The 18,320-nt window shown below is 46.3% G+C and overlaps 1 protein-coding gene across 2 annotated transcripts in view; it reads right to left on the bottom strand.

The window, feature by feature from the left end:
• Positions 1-15,923, bottom strand: part of acsf2 (acyl-CoA synthetase family member 2) — a 135,816-nt gene extending 119,893 nt beyond the window's left edge. The window contains exon 1 of one of the 2 annotated variants that reach the window (XR_013499157.1): positions 15,691-15,903. Coding sequence is in view for 1 of the 2 variants with exons in the window: in XM_078225469.1 (XP_078081595.1) it covers positions 15,691-15,797 (107 nt within the window). In the remaining variant the exon portion in view is untranslated. Of the gene's footprint in view, positions 1-15,690 lie in introns of both variants that reach the window. The other variant, XM_078225469.1, reaches the window with a different exon arrangement.
• Between the last annotated feature and the right edge of the window lie 2,397 nt (positions 15,924-18,320).

Below are 18,320 nucleotides of genomic sequence, written 5' to 3'. Positions count from 1 at the left end.
GGTGGCCATCAGGATGAGGGCAGCGTTGGGAACGTTTTTCCCTCATTTTTCTAGAGATTTGTGCATCGCTTTCCTCCGGACACGATCCATCTTTGATCTCCAGATAAATTTGAAGATGGCCTGGGTCACTGCTGCTGCGCAGGATTTGGGGATGGACCAGACCTGCGCCACATACAACAACACGGACAGTACCTCGTACCGGATGACCAGGTTTTTTCCGGTGATAGAGAGGGAGCGTTGCTCCCACAAGCCCAATTTTTGCCTCACTTTTGTGATGCGCTCTTCCCAGTTTTTGGCGCATGCCCCTGCTGCTCCAAACCATATCCCCAGCACCTTAAGGTAGTCTGCCCTGACGGTGAAGGGGACAAAGGATCTGTCAGCCCAGTTCCCAAAGAACATAGCTTCGCTCTTGCTCTGGTTGACTTTGGCTCCCGAGGCCAGCTCGAACTGCTCACAGACTTGGAGGAGCCTGCGAACAGACGAGGGGTCCGAGCAGAAGACAGCCACGTCATCCATGTACAGGGAGGCTTTGACCTGCGTGCCCCCGCTGCCTGGGATTGTAACCCCTTTGATGCCTGGGTCCCTTCTGAGGGCCTCGGCAAAGGGTTCAATGCAACACACAAAAAGGACGGAGGAGAGAGGGCAGCCCTGCCTGACCCCAGACCTGATCTGAAACATGTCTGATTCCCACCCATTGATTGAGACTGCGCTACTGATGTCTGTGTAGAGCAGTTGGATCCAATTGCGGATTCCCTCCCCAAAGCCCATTTTGGAGAGCACATCCATCATGTAGCTGTGCGATATTCTGTCAAATGCCTTCTCCTGGTCTAGGCTGATGACAGTAAGAAGTTTAACAACGCCAGGTTAAAGTCCAACAGGTTTATTTGGTAGCAAAAGCCACACAAGCTTTCGGAGCTCTAAGCCCCTTCTTCAGGTGAGTGGGAATTCTGTTCACAAACAGAGCATATAAAGACACAAACTCAATTTACATGAATAATGGTTGGAATGCGAATACTTACAACTAATCAAGTCTTTAAGAAACAAAACAATGTGAGTGGAGAGAGCATCAAGACAGGCTAAAAAGATGTGTATTGTCTCCAGACAAGACAGCCAGTGAAACTCTGCAGGTCTAGGCAACTGTGGGGGTTACAAATAGTGTGACATGAACCCAATATCCCGGTTGAGGCCGTCCTCGTGTGTGCGGAACTTGGCTATCAGTTTCTGCTCAAGTTCCGCACACACGAGGACGGCCTCAACCGGGATATTGGGTTCATGTCACACTATTTGTAACCCCCACAGTTGCCTAGACCTGCAGAGTTTCACTGGCTGTCTTGTCTGGAGACAATACACATCTTTTTAGCCTGTCTTGATGCTCTCTCCACTCACATTGTTTTGTTTCTTAAAGACTTGATTAGTTGTAAGTATTCGCATTCCAACCATTATTCATGTAAATTGAGTTTGTGTCTTTATATGCTCTGTTTGTGAACAGAATTCCCACTCACCTGAAGAAGGGGCTTAGAGCTCCGAAAGCTTGTGTGGCTTTTGCTACCAAATAAACCTGTTGGACTTTAACCTGGTGTTGTTAAACTTCTTACTGTGTTTACCCCAGTCCAACGCCGGCATCTCCACATCATGACTAGGCTGATGAGGCAGGTGTCCACCCGCCTGTCCTGCACGTAGGCGATCGTATCCCTGAGTAGCGTGAGGCTATCAGAGATCTTCCTGCCGGGTTCAGCACAGGTTTGATCAGGATGCATCACCGACCCCAGAGCAGACTTGACCGGTTGGCGATGACCTTGGCTAGAATTTTATAGTCCACGTTCAATAGTGAAATGAGTCGCCAATTTCTAATTTCTTCCCTTTCCCCCTTCTGCTTGTAGATGAGGGTAATGATGCCTTTCCTCATGGATTCTGACATGCTGCCTTCCAGAAGCATACTCTCGTACACATCCAGCAGGTCCGGGCCTGTCAAGTCCCACAACGCCGAGTAAAACTCAGCCGGTAAGCCATCGCTTCTGGGAGTTTTACCCTTCTCAAGGGACGTGACGGCCTTTGTCAGCTCATCCAGAGATAACGATCTGTCCAGCCTCCCCCGCTCGCCATCGTCTAAGACCTGCGTGTTGTTTGAGTGCTGCGGTTTCCAAGCAGCAGACCTCTACGGTGTGGCTGAGTACAACAACCAGCCGTACGTGGATGTCAGCTTCAGAATCCTGTCAGGATGCGTCAAGTTCCTGACAACTTTGAAGGAGAAAGGCAAAGAGGGGCCCCTCTCTATCCTGACGGTGGAGCCCATGTTCAACGATGCCGTCCCAGCGGAACCGGGCTATCACGTTCCAAATGTATAACCCCTACGTCCCTGTGGCTGACGTTCCTCTCCAGGTACGTGGAGGTGAAGGGAGAGAGCGCGGACGTGAGGGACAAATACAGAGTCTGGACTTGTAAAAGGCAGGTGAGGGTCACCCTGAAGACAGACCCCAAGGGAGGCCTTCTGCACCCGCCCTCCAATTTTGCCATCAGAGGGAATCGAGGCTTCCTGTATTACACGGGACAGCCACGAGTGTGCCGCATCTGCGGGAAAACCGACCATTTTGCCGCAAGCTGCAGCACCACCCTCTGCAGAAACTGCTTGAAGGAGGGGCACTTGGCCAACGACTGCAAGGATAGCAAATGTTGCAACCTGTGCGGGGAGGCTGGCCATGTCTACAAAGTCTGCCCCAAGCGAAAGGTAACCTACGCCCAGATCACCGGTGGCGGAGTGGGGAAGGCAAGTACTCCTGCTGCCTCCGAGAACAAGAAATCCACCACAAAAGGAGCTGGCACGGAGAAAGCTTCTGACGCAAAGGTGGATTCCCCAGCACAGCAGAATGACACATCCACACCACCACCAGCAGAGGATGCAGAGGCCATGGAGCAGGAGAGCGGAGATCCCGAGGGGCCCTGGCAGGACGTAACCTCCAAGAAAAACACCTGCAAAAGAAAATCCCTCGCAGCTAGAACCTCCAGTGGCGACGCCTCCTCAGACGAGGAAAAAAAATGCTGGCAGCCGACGGAACATCAAGAGGCTCAACATAAAAGTGGCACGGGAACCACAGCAGGCACAGACCACCCTATCCCCCATAACCACCCTGCTAATCGCCGACACTTAAGGGGCAATTTAGCATGGCTGATCAACCTAACCTGCATGTCTTTGGCCTGTGGGAGGAAACTGGAGCACCCGGAAGAAACCCACGCAGACGCGGGGAGAACGAGCAAACTCCACACAGTCACCCAAACCAGGAATCGAACCCGGATCCCGGGCGCTGTGAGGCAGCAGTGCTAACCACTGTGCTGCTAAAAAGAAAAGACTTGCCTTTATACAATGCCTTTTAGGACCACTGTACATCTCAAAGCACCTTTTAGCCAATGAAGTACTTTTGTTTAAGTGTAGTCACTGTGGTATTGCAGGATTTGAATATATATTTACAGGGAAATAGGGACAGAGCAGGGGAGTGGGATTAATCGGATAGCTTCGATGTTGTTTCATTCCATTCTGTAATTCCATGCATTATACCAGGCATTTTATTTGGATATCATGCTAAAAAACATTTCAGCTAACCTGCACATTAATGAGAATAAGTCCCTTGTTCCTCCCTATTGGATCTCTTTTGCCATGTTACCGCATGTTACTGAAGGGGTGCCTCCCTTGTTCTCACATTTCACCCCACCAGCCTCCACATGCAAAGCATAATCCTCCGCCATTTTCGCCAACTCCAGTGTGATGCCACCACCAAACACATCTTCCCTTCACTCCCTCTGTCAGCATTCCGCAGAGACCGTTCCCTCCGGGATAACCTAGTCCACTCCTCCACTCTACCCAACACCTCTCCCGTCACTCATGGCACCTTCCCATGCAATCGCAGAAGGTGTAACACCTGTCCCTTTACCTCTTATGCTCACTTTATGCTTTACTTTATGCTCACCATCCAAGGTCCAAAACACTCATTCCAGGTTAAGCAGCGTTTCACTTGCACCTCTTCCAATTTGGTCTATTGCATTCGCTGCTCCCAATGTGGTCTCCTCTATATCGGAGAGACCAAGCGTAGACTGGGTGATCGCTTTGCTGAGCACCTTTGGTCTGTGCGCAATCAGGACCCTGACCTTCCGGTTGCTTGCCATTTTAACACACGATCCTGCTCCCATGCCCACATGTCTGTCCTTGGCCTGCTGCAATGTTCCAGTGAAGCCCAACGCAAACTGGAGGAACAGCATCTCATCTTCCGGCTAGGCACTTTACAGCCTTCCGGTCTCAACATCGAATTCAGATGATTTGCTCTACCCCACCTCAGCCCCATTTGTTTTCATTCTATTTTATTTAATTTTTTACTGTTCTCTACCTTTTATTTCTTTATTGTCTTTCTTCATTTTTCTTTCTCCCCCCCCACTCTTTCCTGCTTCCATCCCCCTTCCCTTACTTTTCTCACCCTTTGCTTCTCGTTTTCTAACTCTTACCTCTGTCCCATCCATTCCCCCTCCTCCCCCAACATCTTCATTTTAGCTTCTCTCCTGTTTGACTATTCACACCCTTTATTCTCTCTGTGGACAGCTATTAGCAGTCTTTTCCCCTGGTTCCTGTGGCTATGACTCATCTTTCATTTCCTCCCCTGCAGTATAAATATCTCCCACTTTCTCTGCCTTTTAGCTTTGACAAAGGATCCTCTGGACTTGAAATGTCAGCTCTTTTCTCTCCTTACAGATGCTGCCAGCCCTACTGAGATTTTCCAGCATTTTCTCTTTTTGTTTTGCATTCTTTAACATATTCTTAACGTGTTCTACATTTCAGGCAGATATGTAGCAATAAAGGAACCAATCTAATTTTCCAGCACTCACCCTGTCACTCTATGTTGAAACTTGCAGTATCATGTCGCAATTGTTCTGAGTTTTTGTGGATGCAATTGGCACCAGCAAGATGCACTTCAACAATTGCCCTCTCCCTAAGTTCACAACAGTCTGGAACATACAGAATTCCAGAGATTCCCGTATCTGACCCCTTTAAATTGTTTAAAGTAAAGTTTATTTATTAGTCATAAGTAAGGCTCACATTAACATTGCAATGAAGTTACTGTGAAATTCCCCTACTCACCACACTCTGGCGCCTGTTCAGGTCAATGCACTTAACAGCACATCTTTCAGACTGTGGGAAGAAACCGGAGTACCCGGAGGAAACCCACACAGACACGGGGAGAACATGCAAACTCCACACAGACAGTGACCCAAGCCAGGAATCGAACCCAGGTCCCTGGCACTGTGAAGCAGCAGTGCTAACCACTGTGTCAGCTGTGGTAAAACTCTTAACCCCACAGAGAGAGTTTTACTTCTGCTCCCCAACATTTTTTACAGTTCCTGGAGGGCTCCCCTCTCCTGCCTGTGTTTCTGCAGCAGCTGTTCTCTGTTTTGTGAGATACTGTTAAAATTGCCACTGCACCTTCATGGGTTTCTATTTCAGATTCTCTCCCAATGGAAACAAGATCACATGAATTTGTCCAAATGAGGAGCTAATAAAGGGGACAATCGTCCTGTGAAGTTCGGCATTTATGCAACTGTCCCATCAAATTCTTCAATGGCAGATACAGCATGGGTTACAGACACAGTAAAGCTCCCTCTGCACTATCCCACCTAACACTCACAGGACTGGTATAACATGGATTAGATACTGGGTAAAGCTCCCTTTACAGTTCCCCTTTATGGTAGGTACAGTAAGAGTTAGTTAGAATGAAGCTCTCCCTACAGTGTCCCACCAAACACATTTAGGGCAGGTATAGCATGAGTTCGATACAGAACAATGCTTCTCCCAGAGGTGGTAGCTAAGATGTGGAGATGCTGGCGTTGGACTCGGGTAGGCACAGTAAGAAGTGAGACTTCTTACTGTGCCTTCCAGAGGTGTGCCATCTACTTAATTCCTCTCGCTCGCAACTCCCTGAGGCTGGAACAGACTTTTCAATATTGGTTTCATATTTCACACTGCGATGAGCGAACCGTATATCTGCTCCATCACTAATAATCTTATTTCCACTCCATAATATGTCTGATTTTATTCCTTTCTCAGTTCATCTGCTACTGAAACCATCAACCTGTGTTACCTTTAAATTTGACTATTAAATCTGACTGATCCATTGCAAATTAGCCAGCTTTTTGGCCTCCATGATCTCGAGATCATCCAAAACTCTGCTGCCAATATCATTTCTCGCACTGGGTACTGTTCACCCTTCATCACTGTGTTTGTGGTCATAGTGGGTCATTTAGGATGGCTCACAGAATCTATGTCATTGCTCTATGAAACAATCCATTCAGTCCCAACCATCCACTCAGTCCCGCAGACCTTCACTGCGGACGGGGCAGTAGAATTCAGCGTACATTTCTAATCCCAATTCTCATCCTGCCGCCAAATCACTAACTACATTAATTTCACAAAAAAAGCCGTCGTGTTCACTCTGAAGTGTTCAGCGCCTCATCAAGAATAACATTGACAAAAACAGTTTTCACCTGAGGAAACAAACCTGTTTCACAAACCTGATCGTTCAGACTTGAGTGCAGTCTGCAATAACTGGTCTCAGTAATGGATGAATGCAAACTTAACTCCCAATATTTCATTGCAGGCTGCAAACCACTTCCTGCAACTATCACACAAACTCTCAACTTAAACTGACAATCTACAAGAAGAAAATTTATCACCATTGGCACCAGAGTTAAGAACAAAGAATCATAGAATCCCTACAGTGCAGAAGGAAAGCATTCGACCCATCAAGTCTCACCAACCACACTCCCACCTGACCCTATCCCCATAACCTCATGCATTTACTCTAGCTAGTCCCCCTGAAACTAAGGGGCAATTTAGCATGGCCAATCCACCTAATCCGCACATCTTTGGACTGTGGAGGAAACCAGAGCACCTGGAGAAAACCCACACAGACACGGGGAGAATGTGCAAACTCCACACAGACAGTGACCCAAATCGGGAATTGAAGCCGGCTCCCTGGTGCTGTGAGGCAGCAGTGCTAACCACTGTGCCACCGTGCCGCCCAAAGAACAAAGACCAAAGAAAATTACAGCACAGGAACAGGCCCTTCGGCCCTCCAAGCCTGCACCGACCATGCTGCCCGACTCAACTAAAACCCCCTACCCTTCCGGGGACCATATAAAGAACAAAGAAAATTACAGTTGGCATTAACTTGTGCCTATTCAATTAAGTAAACTAGCAATTAAAGTTACTAATAATCAAATGAATAATTAACAAGAGAGGCAAGGCTAGAAAGTGGGAAGAGAAAAGGGGGGAAGAAAAAGAGAGAGGGCGAGGAAAGAGAGAGAATGGGAAAGAGATGGGTGAGGACAGAGAGAGACAGAAAGACAGACAATCAAAACAAACAAAGTTACAAAAAAACACTAGTAATGTGAATTCGAGAGATACATGAAGTTTCATGGCAACAGGTCTCACATGGGTAAGGAAATCTGTTCATTACCACATACTGTCCTCTCAGCTAATGAGGCCACACTTTAAGTATTGTGTGCAGTTTTCTGAGGAAGGATATTCTTGCTCTCGAGGGAGTGCAGCGAAGGTTTATCAGGCTGATTCCGGGGATAACGGGACTGATGTATGGGGAGAGATTGACTAGGTTAGGATTGTTTTCACTGGAGTTCAGATGAATGAGAGGGAATCTCATAGAGACTTATAAAATTCTAACAGGACTAGACAGGGTAGATGCAGGGAGGATGTTCCCGATAGTGGGGGAGTCCAGAACCAGGGGTCACAGTCTGAGGATTCAGGGTAGACCATTTAGGATGGAGGTGAGGAGACATTTCTTCACCCAAAGCATGGTGAACCTGTGGAATTCATTACCACAGGAAGTAGTTGATGTCAAAACATTGAATGTATTCAAGAGGCGGCTGGATATAGCACTTGGAGTGAATGGGATCAAAGATTATGGAAAGAAAGCAGGATTAGGCTATTGAGTTGGATGATCAACCATGATCGTAATAAATGGCGGAGCAGGCTCAAAGGGCCAAATGGCCTCCTCCTGCTCCTATCTACTATGTTTCTATGTTTCTATGAATCAATACTCCTCCACGTTGAACAGCACTTGGAAGAAGCACTGACGGTGGCAAGGGCACAGATTGTACTCTGAATGGCGGATTTCCATGTCTATGACAGAATCGGTAGGAGTGACCACCGCACAGTCCTTGTTGAGACAAAGTCCTGTCTTCACATTAAGGATACGCTCCATTGTGTTTTGTGCATTACCTCTGTGCTAAATGGAATAGACTTGGAACAGATCTAGCAACTCAAGACTGGGCATCCAGGAGGCACTGTGAGCCATCAGCATAGAACCATAGAGAAGTTACAGCACAGAAGGAGACCATTCGACCCATCTTGTCCATGCCAGCCCGAGGACACCCAAGTGCCCTTTCTAATCCCACCTTCCTGCACCCGACCCATAGCCCTGTAGTTTAAATCCATCTGCTACTTTACCGCCACGCTCCACATCATATCGATATTGTTTTGTAGATTATAGCTATCCTACTACTTGGTCAATCTTTGTGTCATCTGCAAATTTTCCAATCATGTCCCCCACATTCATGTCCATGTCATTAACATATAACACAAACAGCAAGGGTCCTAACACCAAACACTGTGAAACACCACTTGAAGACAAGTCCATGCCTTTCTACGTGACAGTTAATCCTATCTCTCAGGATTGATTCTACTAATTTGCCCAGAACCCATGTAAGACTAACTGGACTATAAATTGCTTGGGATTTTCTTTGATCTCTTTTTAAACAATGGAACTACATTTGCATTTCTCCAATCCTCCGGTCCCTCCCCTATCCTAGTGAGGATTGGAAAATCATCCTCAGAGCATCTGCTATCTCCTCCCTAAACATCTTGAGCAGCCTCTGAAACAATCCAACTGGCCCTGGCAGTTTATCAGCTTTCAAGGCTTCCAACCCTTCGAGTACTTCCTCTCTCTTTATGATTATTCCATCCAATATCTCACAGTATTCCTCCTGGACTACTTAATCTGCATCATTCCTTTCCTTTGTAAACACAGAGACAAAATATTCATTTAAAACCCTTCCGACAACCTCTGCATCTACACACATCTCTGATAGGTTAAAGTTAAAGTTAATTTATTAGTCACAAGTAGGCTTACATTAACACTGCATTGAAGTTACTGTGGACATCCCCTAGTCGCCACATTCTGAAGCCTGTTCGGGTACACTGAGGGAGAATTTAGCACGGCCAATGCAACTAACCAGCACATCTTTGAACTGTGGGAGGAAACCGGAGCACCCAGGGGAAACCCACACAGACACGGGGAGAACGTGCAAACTTCACGGACAATGACCCAAGCCAGAAATTGAACCTGGGTCCCTGACACTGTGAAGTAGCAGTGCTAACCACTGTGCCACCGTGCCGCCCATAGTCCCACTTTTTCCTTAGAATGTTGGTGAAACGTCTTTGGGTTTTCATAGAATCTCATAGAAACCCTACAGTGTAGAAGGAGGCCATTTGGCCCATCGAGTCTGCACCGACCACAATCCCACCCAGGCCCTACCCCCATATCCCTACATATTTACCCGCTAATCACTCTAACCTATGCATCTCAGGACTCTAAGGGGCAATTTTTAGCATGGCCAATCAACCTAACCCGCACATCTTTGGACTGTGGGAGGAAACCAGAGCACCCGGAGGAAACCCACGCAGACACGAGGAGAACGTGCAGACTCTGCACAGACAGTGACCCAAGCTGGGGATCGAACCCAGGTTCCTGGAGCTGTGAAGCAGCAGTGCTAACCACTGTGCCGCCCAGACTTCACAGTTTTTTCAAATAATAAAAAAGTTTTCTTTAACTTTACTTGCTAATCTTTTCTCATGCCCTCTCTTTCATTTCCGTATTTCCTTTTTTACTTTGTCCCTGCACTTCCTATGTTCATCTCAGTTATCTGCAGTGCTTAGTTGTTTGTGCCTATCATACACTTTCTTTTTCTGTTTGATCTTCCCTGTATTCCTCTGGACAATCGTGGGGGCCTAGGTTTGGCAGTACCACTCTTAGTTTTGGAAGGAGATGTCTACTTTGTACATTTAGGAGCTCGCTTTTTAGTGTTTCCCACTGGTTTTCCACGGATTTCTCCCCTAGCAGTGCTGCCCAGTCAACCTCCACCAAGCCCCTTCCCATTCCTGCAAAATTTGTCTTCCCCCATTTCATAACTTTTATTCCTGTTTATCCCTGTCCTTTGCTATGGTACTGCTAAATCTAACTGAATTGTGATCACTGTCCCCATATGGTTGCCAACTGTCACTTCAGCCATTTCCTCTTCTTCGTTCCCCAAGACCTGGTCTAGAATTGCATCTCCATTTGTTGGGTTTGTCACCAATTATTTGAAAAAGTTTCCTGGACGAACTGCATGAAGTCTTCTCCCTCTGTGCCCTTATATTGTTTGAATCCCAGTTGATATTATTATTGCCCTCTTGTTCTCACAGGCAGAAATTTGCCTACATATTTGTTCTTCTATCTCCCTTTCACTATTTGGGGGTGTGTAGTATACTCCCAGTAGTGTGATTGTCCTTTTTTTATTTCTAAGATCAACCTAAAAAGCTTTGTTTGTTGACCCGTTCTGTACATCATCCTGAATCACAGCTGGAATTGATTTTATAACCATTCATGCAACTCCCCCTCTATCAAAGAACTAAGAGAACAAAGAACGATGAACAGGCCCTTCGGCCCACCAAGGCTGTGCCAATTCCTAATCCTTATTTAGACCCACTACTCATTGCCCATACACAGTTTCTATCCCTCTATTGTGTCTGAAGACTCTATAACCAGGGATATTGAGCTACCAAGTTCGTCCCTCCTTTAGCCAGGTTTCCATTACAGCAATGAGATCAAGTTGCCATGTGTCTACCTGTGCCCTTAACTCATCTACTTCTTTGCATACTCCTTGCATTGAAATATGAATAGTTTAACCCCATCAATTTCCCTTGCTGGACACTTCTTAAACTTTCCTTCTCCTGTAATCCCAAGTCTTTCACTATAGCTTCAACATCACTAGCTAATGTTGACCCTCCATTTTCCTGATCTGAGTAAGACCTATCTGATCCTATTCCTTGGAACCCCCTGCCACACTAGTTTAAATACTGCCCAACAGAACTAACAAAAGCACCTGCAAGGACATTGCTCCCAGCCCTGTCTGGGTACAGCCTGTCTGCTTTGTACAAATCCCACCTTCCCCAGAACCGGGTCCCAGTGCATCAAGAATCTGAATCCCTCCCAACTACACCATCTCTCCAGCCATGTGTTCATTTGATCTATCCTCTGATTCCTGCTCTCGCAGAACTGAGAGTAATCCTGAAATTACTGCATTTGAGGTCCTGCACTTTAATTTATCGCCTAACTTCCTGTACTCAGTTTGCAGGTCCTCATCCCTTAGTTTACCTATACCATTGGTACAAGTGTTTACCATGACCACTGGCTGTTCACCTTTCCTCCCCAGAATGCCCGCCAGCTGCTCCATAACGTCCCAGACCCTGGCACCAGGGAGGCAACATATCATCCTTGATTCACATTTGCGGCCACAGAAGCATCTGTCTGTGCCTCTAACTATTGAATCCCATATCACTTTAGCCCTGTCATTCATTTTCCTCCCAACCCTCTGAGCATGAGAGCCACCCACGGTGCTGTGACCCTGGCTGCTGCTGCTTGCCCTTGAAAGGCCATCCTCCTCCCACCCCCCACCCGCCAAAGGAGCTAAGTAATTCCACAACCAACAGATCAGATCTAACCTCTGCAGTCCTGTCACACCCAGCCATGAATGCTGGTGGACAACTAAAGAAATCACTGAAGGAGGAGCTCCACAAATATCCTCATCCTCAATGCTGGGGGAGTCCGGCACATCAGTGCAAAAGATAAGGCTGAATCATTCACAACGATCTTCAGTCAGAAGTGCTGAGTGGATGATCCCTCCAGTGGTTCACTGCATCTCAGATGCCAGCCTTCAGCCAATTTGATTCACTCCACATGATATGAGAAATGGCTGAAGGCACTGGATACTGCAAAGACAATGCACCCTGACAATATTCCACCAATAGTACTGAAGACTTGCGCTCCAAAACTTGCCACGACCTTAGCCAAGCTGTAAAGCTACAATGCTGTTGTCTACCCAGCAATGTGGAAAATTGCCCAGATATGTCCCGTACACAAAAAAGAGGACAAATCCAATCCGGCCAACTACTGTCCCATCAATCTAATATCGCTCATCAACAAAGTGATGAACTATCAATAGTGCTATCAAGCAGCACTTACTTAACAATAACCTTCTCACTGACCCTCAGGACGGAATTTTCCTGTTCCACCCACCACGGGAAGCATAGCGGGCAGGACACAGAGAATGCAAAGATCCGTTGACCTTGGGTGGGATTTTACAGCATTGGGGTTAACGCAGCTGAAAAATCCCGCCCTCAGTTTGGGTTCTGCCAGGGTCACTTAGCTCCTGACCTCATTACAGCCTTGATTCAAACATGGAAAAAAGAACAGAACTCCAGAGACGAGGTAAAAGTGACTGCTCTTGACATCAAGACAACATTGACTGAATCAACATCAAGGAGCCCTAGCAATACTGGAGTCAATGGGAACCAGTGGACAAATCCTCTGCTGGTTGGAATCATATCTGGCACAAAGGAAGATGGTTGTGATTGTTGCAGGTCAAATCCTCTCAGCTCCAGGACATCTCTGCAGGAGTTCCTCAAGGTATTGTCCACGACCCAACCATCTCCAGCTGCTTTGTCAATGACCTTCCTTTCACCATAAGGTCAGAAGTGAGGATATTTGCTGATGACGGCAAAATGTTCAGTATCATTTGCGACTCCTCAGATACTGAAGCAGTGTGCTAGATCCAAATGCAGAAAGACCTGGACAATATCCAGGTTTGGGATGACAAATGGCAAGTAACATTTGCACCATACAAGGGCCAGGAAATGACCATGTCCAACAAGAGAGGATCTAACCATCATTCCTTAACATTCGGGCGGCACGGTAGCACAGTGGTTAGCACTGCTGCTTCACAGCTCCAGGGTCCCGGGTTCGATTCCCGGCTCGGGTCACTGTCTGTGTGGAGTTTGCACATTCGTCTCGTGTCTGCGTGGGTTTCCTCCGGGTGCTCCGGTTTCCTCCCACAGTCCAAAGATGTGCAGGTTAGGTTGATTGGCCAGGTTAAAAATTGCCCCTTAGAGTCCTGGGATGCGTAGGTTAGAGGGATTAGCGGGTAAATATGTGGGGTGGGATTGTGGTCGGTACAGACTCGATGGGCCGAATGGCCTCCTTCTGCACTGTAGGGTTTCTATGATTTCTATGATTTCAATGGCATTACCATTGCTGAATCCCCCACTATCAACATCATAGGGGTTACCATTGACCAGAAACTGAACTGGATTAGCCATACAAATACTGTGGCTACAAGAGCAAGTCAGAGCCTAGGAATCCTATGTTGAGTAACTCACCTTCTGTCACCCCAAAGCCTGTCCACCATCTACAAGTCACAAGTCAGGAGTGTGTTGGAATACTCTCCACTTGCCTGGATGTGTGCAGTTCCAACAATACTCAGAAATGTGTCATCATCCAGGGCAAGGCAGCCAAAGTGGATTTTGCAGGACTTTTGCCCAAATGTTTGTGAACCTGTCTTCAAGAAAGACAGTAGGAAGTCTCACAACACCAGGTTAAAGTCCAACAGGTTTATTTGGTGGCAAATACCATAAGCTTTCGGAGCACTGCTCCTTCGTCAGATGGAGTCAAAATTCTGTCCTGAGTGTCAGTGAGAAGGTTATTGTTAAGTAAGTGCTGCTTGATAGCACTATTGATAGTTCATCACTTTGTTGATGAGCGATATTAGATTGATGGGACAGTAATTGGCCGGATTGGATTTGTCCTCTTTTTTGTGTACGGGACATATCTGGGCAATTTTCCACATTGCTGGGTAGACTCCATCTGACGAAGGAGCAGTGCTCCGAAAGCTTATGGTATTTGCTACCAAATAAACCTGTTGGACTTTAACCTGGTGTTGTGAGACTTCTTACTGTGTTCATCCCAGTCCAACGCCGGCATCTCCACTTCAAGAAAGACACCACATTGGTCCTCCCACTGACCCCAGAGAATGTGGTGGAGACATTGCTGCTGGGATTTCTCCAGCATGTTTATGTGTCGCTGCTACACATTCCAGATTTCGCTGCAGTACAGGAGTATAGGAGTACAGTAACATCAATTCCTCTGTACGGTATGACAACCGTAGGTATATATACTCTACAGTTTGTGGACGACTGCAGTATTTTTTGCCCACTCTGTAGCAGTTTTCCAAGCCCTCTTGATCGCTTCAATTCTGCATACAAGAAACTTTTCCTTGAATGTTGCCTTTAACAAACTCATATCAACCCACACCTGGTCGATCAAATATGCCTGCATATACTGAAAAAGAGACCCTGAAATATGTTGAGCATTCCCTGTACCTCAGCACTTCCTGTACCTCACCCACCCCTCTCAAAGGACACTCGATCAGGAGATCCAACACAGGATCAACCCCAATTCACTCTTCTACAAATCAGTGTTTGAAAGACCTCTTTAAGTCCAGGGTAGGGGTTCCCAAACTGTGGAGTGAGTGAGAGAGATGTGTGTGTGTATGATGAGTACAGTAAGGAGTCTCACAACACCAGGTTAAAGTCCAATAGGTTTATGTCGAATCACGAGCTTTCAGAGTGTTGCTCCTTCACACTTACCTGATGAAGGAGCAGCACTCTGGAAGCTCATGATTCCAAATAAACCTGTTGGACTTTAACCTGGTGTTGTGAGATTTCTTACTGTGCCCACCCCAGTCCGGCATCTCCACATCATGTATGATGAGAGCGTGAGCGATGAAAAGATGTGTGTGTGAGACGAATGTGTGTAAGAGAGGGCGTGTGTGTGAGAGAGGTGAGAGTGACTGTGTGTGACAGATGAGAGTGTATGCTTGTGATGAGTGTGTGTGAGACAGATAAGACTGAGACCGCGATCTTACCTGCTCGCGCAATGCCCCACGTAATCTGCAGCTGGCTTCTGTTTTCTAACTTCTAGGACATTAAATGTTTTTGGTAGATTGTGCCGTGTGTGTGAGAGAGGTGTGTGTGTGCGAGAGAGAGAGGTGTGAGTGTGTTCAGTGTGAGAATCGATTATTCCATTGTCATTTTTCCCATTTGAAACGAAGGAAGCAGCAACACCCTATTAAAAATAACTCAGGTAAAAACCTAAGTATGTTTTTAATAAGGAGAACGCTTTAACTGCAGCAACCATATAGAAGACGTGTAGAAAGTAGGTTTCTGTATGTTTTTACCTAATGCGCGAAAACAATCATTTTTTTGTGGCTTGTCTCTCGAACACAAGGATCTTTCTCAAGGATTCTGTCGGTACTTATGGGAGGTCTAAGGGGCTGGGAAAGTTTGGGAAATTCTGTTCCAGGGAGTCTGTACAGCAGCGTGAATTTGAGACACCCGCAGTGAATTAGGTGAGTTAGAAAGTGGTTAGAAAAAGACAATCCGACAAATGCCCCATTTTCTCAGCCTATGTTGGGCTTTTATTGTGTATTTTTAAAAGCGAAATTGAACCTCCCTCGGCGTTTCCCGCAGCCAGCTGCGCTCTTTACCTGTTCTGGTCAAGTCTCCTCCTGTCCCAACTGCTGCTTTTGCAGAAATCCGGCTGGAAATGTCTCCAGGGGCCAGAGTGGCTTCTCCGCGCCAGGTTCCTGAGCATGGTTACTTTTACAGGGGCGAGGGGAGAGCTTCCTGCTGACAAAACTTCAGACTGGACTGTTATATTTCCGCATTGTTCACTGCAGCCAGCCCGGGCAAACTTCCAGTCAACAGCAACAGCAGAACGGGCTGCAACCCAGTTCAGCGAACTGGGAGATTGACAGAGCGGCGAACCATTCAGGAACTGCCCACTGCTGCCAGGACCTGTTACATCTCTGAGAGATTGCAAGACGAATTCGACACTCGCTCCGGAAAGAGCACTTGCACATCTGTTTTAATTGCTCTTTGCCCAAAGACGAAGTTCAATCTCCTTAAAAACTAGGCGGGGAAAAGAGGTGGGCAGGAAATCAAATCTAGAGGAGGATATAAAAAGTTTTCAACGGGATTCAGGTTAAGTGAGTAATATAGTATAATGGAGTATGGTATAATATAGCATAATGGAGTCTGATATGGTATAGTATGATTGAGTATAATGTAATATGATATAGTATGATGAAATATGATCAAATATAATGTGGGAAAATGTGAGGTTGCCAACTTGGATGAGAAGAATAGTAAAGCAGAATATTATTTGAATGGAGAGAGATTCAGAATGCTGCAGCACAGAGCGATCTGTGTGTCCTTGTACATAAGTCACAAAAGGTTAGCTTGCAGGCACAGTAAGTGATTAGGAAGGCAAAATGGAACGTTGGTCTTTATTGCAAAGGGGATGAAATATAATAGTAGGGAAGTCTAAAACTCTACAGGGCATTGGTCAGACCACATCGTATACAGTGTACTGTTTTGATATGCTTACTTAAGAAGGGATATATTTGCATTGGAGGTAGAAAAGACTGAGTTTTTACAATTATAGATAACAACAGCAAAATAATTACAGAAATGAATATTAGCTCATGTGATTTCGAGGTTCCGGACAGTTAAAGTCCAATGGATGTTTACTTTGTGGCAGAGTTCAGTCCAGGTGAATTCCTAGATGGAAATAGCAACAAAAAATCTTTGAAATGAAGTGAATGATGTGATTTCTGTACTTAGAACTTTTGGCAGGTGATGGTCAGAGACTTAAAATCATACAGGCTTCAAGGAGTTGAGACATGTAACCAGCTGCTTGGTTAGCCAGGAGTCCTGCTGGAGGTCTTTTCATTTGGTGTTAATTCAACAAATTGCTTGGTTCTCAGTTCTCAACTGAATATAAGGAGTTTTAAATGGTCACACGAATCAGTGACCTCCTTCTTCTGCAATGATTTTTCAAAACAGTAGGGCATTCCTCCAGTGCAATGCTCATTATTTATCCCCATATCAACTTCACCAGATCAAATTATCTGGTAATATCATATTAAGCATAGAAAATAGGAGCAGGAGTAGGCCATTCCCCCTGTCAAACCTGCTTCGCCATTCATTATGATCATGGCTGATCACCCAACTCAATAGCCTGATCCCACCTTCCCCCTTATCCTTTGACCCCACGTGCTGTATATAACCCCTCCTTGAAATCACACAATGTTTTGGCCTCAACTGCTTCCTGTGGTAAGGAATTCCACAGGTTACCACTCTCTTGGGGAAGAAATTTCTCTCCATCTCAGTCCTAAAAGGTTTACCCTGTATCCTCAGACAATGACCCCTGATTCTGCACTCCCCCACCATCAGGAACATCCTTCCTGCATCCACCCGGTCTCGTCCTGTTAGAATTTTAGAGGTTTCTATGAGATATTTCTGTAGTGCTCTACAGTTCTTTGTAATTTTGTCAATTGGTACTTTATGTTCTGGAGATTGGGTTTATGTTTGGTTTATAAATTGAGGTTTACATTTGAGTTGGGGTTTATACTAGGCAGGAGATTTGTGGGCTGATTTGAATTGGAGATTGATATTTATATTTAGATTTGAATCATAGAATACCGACAGTGCAAAAGGAGGTCATTCGGCCCATCGAGTCTGCACTGACAACAATCCAGCCCAGGTCCTATCCCGGTAACACCACGTATGTACCCTGCTAGTCCCCCTGACACTAAGGGGCAACTTAGCATGGCCAGTTCACCTAACCTGCCCATCTTTAAACTGTGGGAGGAAATTGGAGCACCCGTAGGAAAACCACACAGGCACAGGGAGAACATACAGACTCCGCACAGTCACCCAAGGCTGGAATTGAACCCAAGTCCCTGCCACCGTGCCATCTTAGAAATATAAACTTGGAGTTTATATTTGGATAGGACTCTGGGTTCCTATTCAGATGGGAGATGAATGTGGGGTGGCATGGTGGCACAGTGGTTCGCACTGTTGCTTCACAGCGCCAGAGACCTGGGTTCGATTTGCAGTTTGGGTCACTGTCTGTGCGGAGTCTGCACATTCTCCCCATGTCTGCGTGGGTTTCCTCCAGGTGCTCCGGTTTCTTCCCAGAGTCCGAAAGACATGCTGGTTAGGTGCATTGGCCATGTTAAATTCTCCCTCAGTGTACCCGAACAGGCACCGGAGTGTGGCGACTAGGGGATTTTCACCAAAAGGGAGGGGTTTTTCACAGTAACTTCATTGC

The sequence above is a fragment of the Mustelus asterias genome, chromosome 12, assembly GCF_964213995.1.
Source record: "Mustelus asterias chromosome 12, sMusAst1.hap1.1, whole genome shotgun sequence".
In the NCBI taxonomy this organism is placed as follows: domain Eukaryota; kingdom Metazoa; phylum Chordata; class Chondrichthyes; order Carcharhiniformes; family Triakidae; genus Mustelus; species Mustelus asterias.
This window is presented reverse-complemented; position numbering and strand designations above follow the sequence as displayed.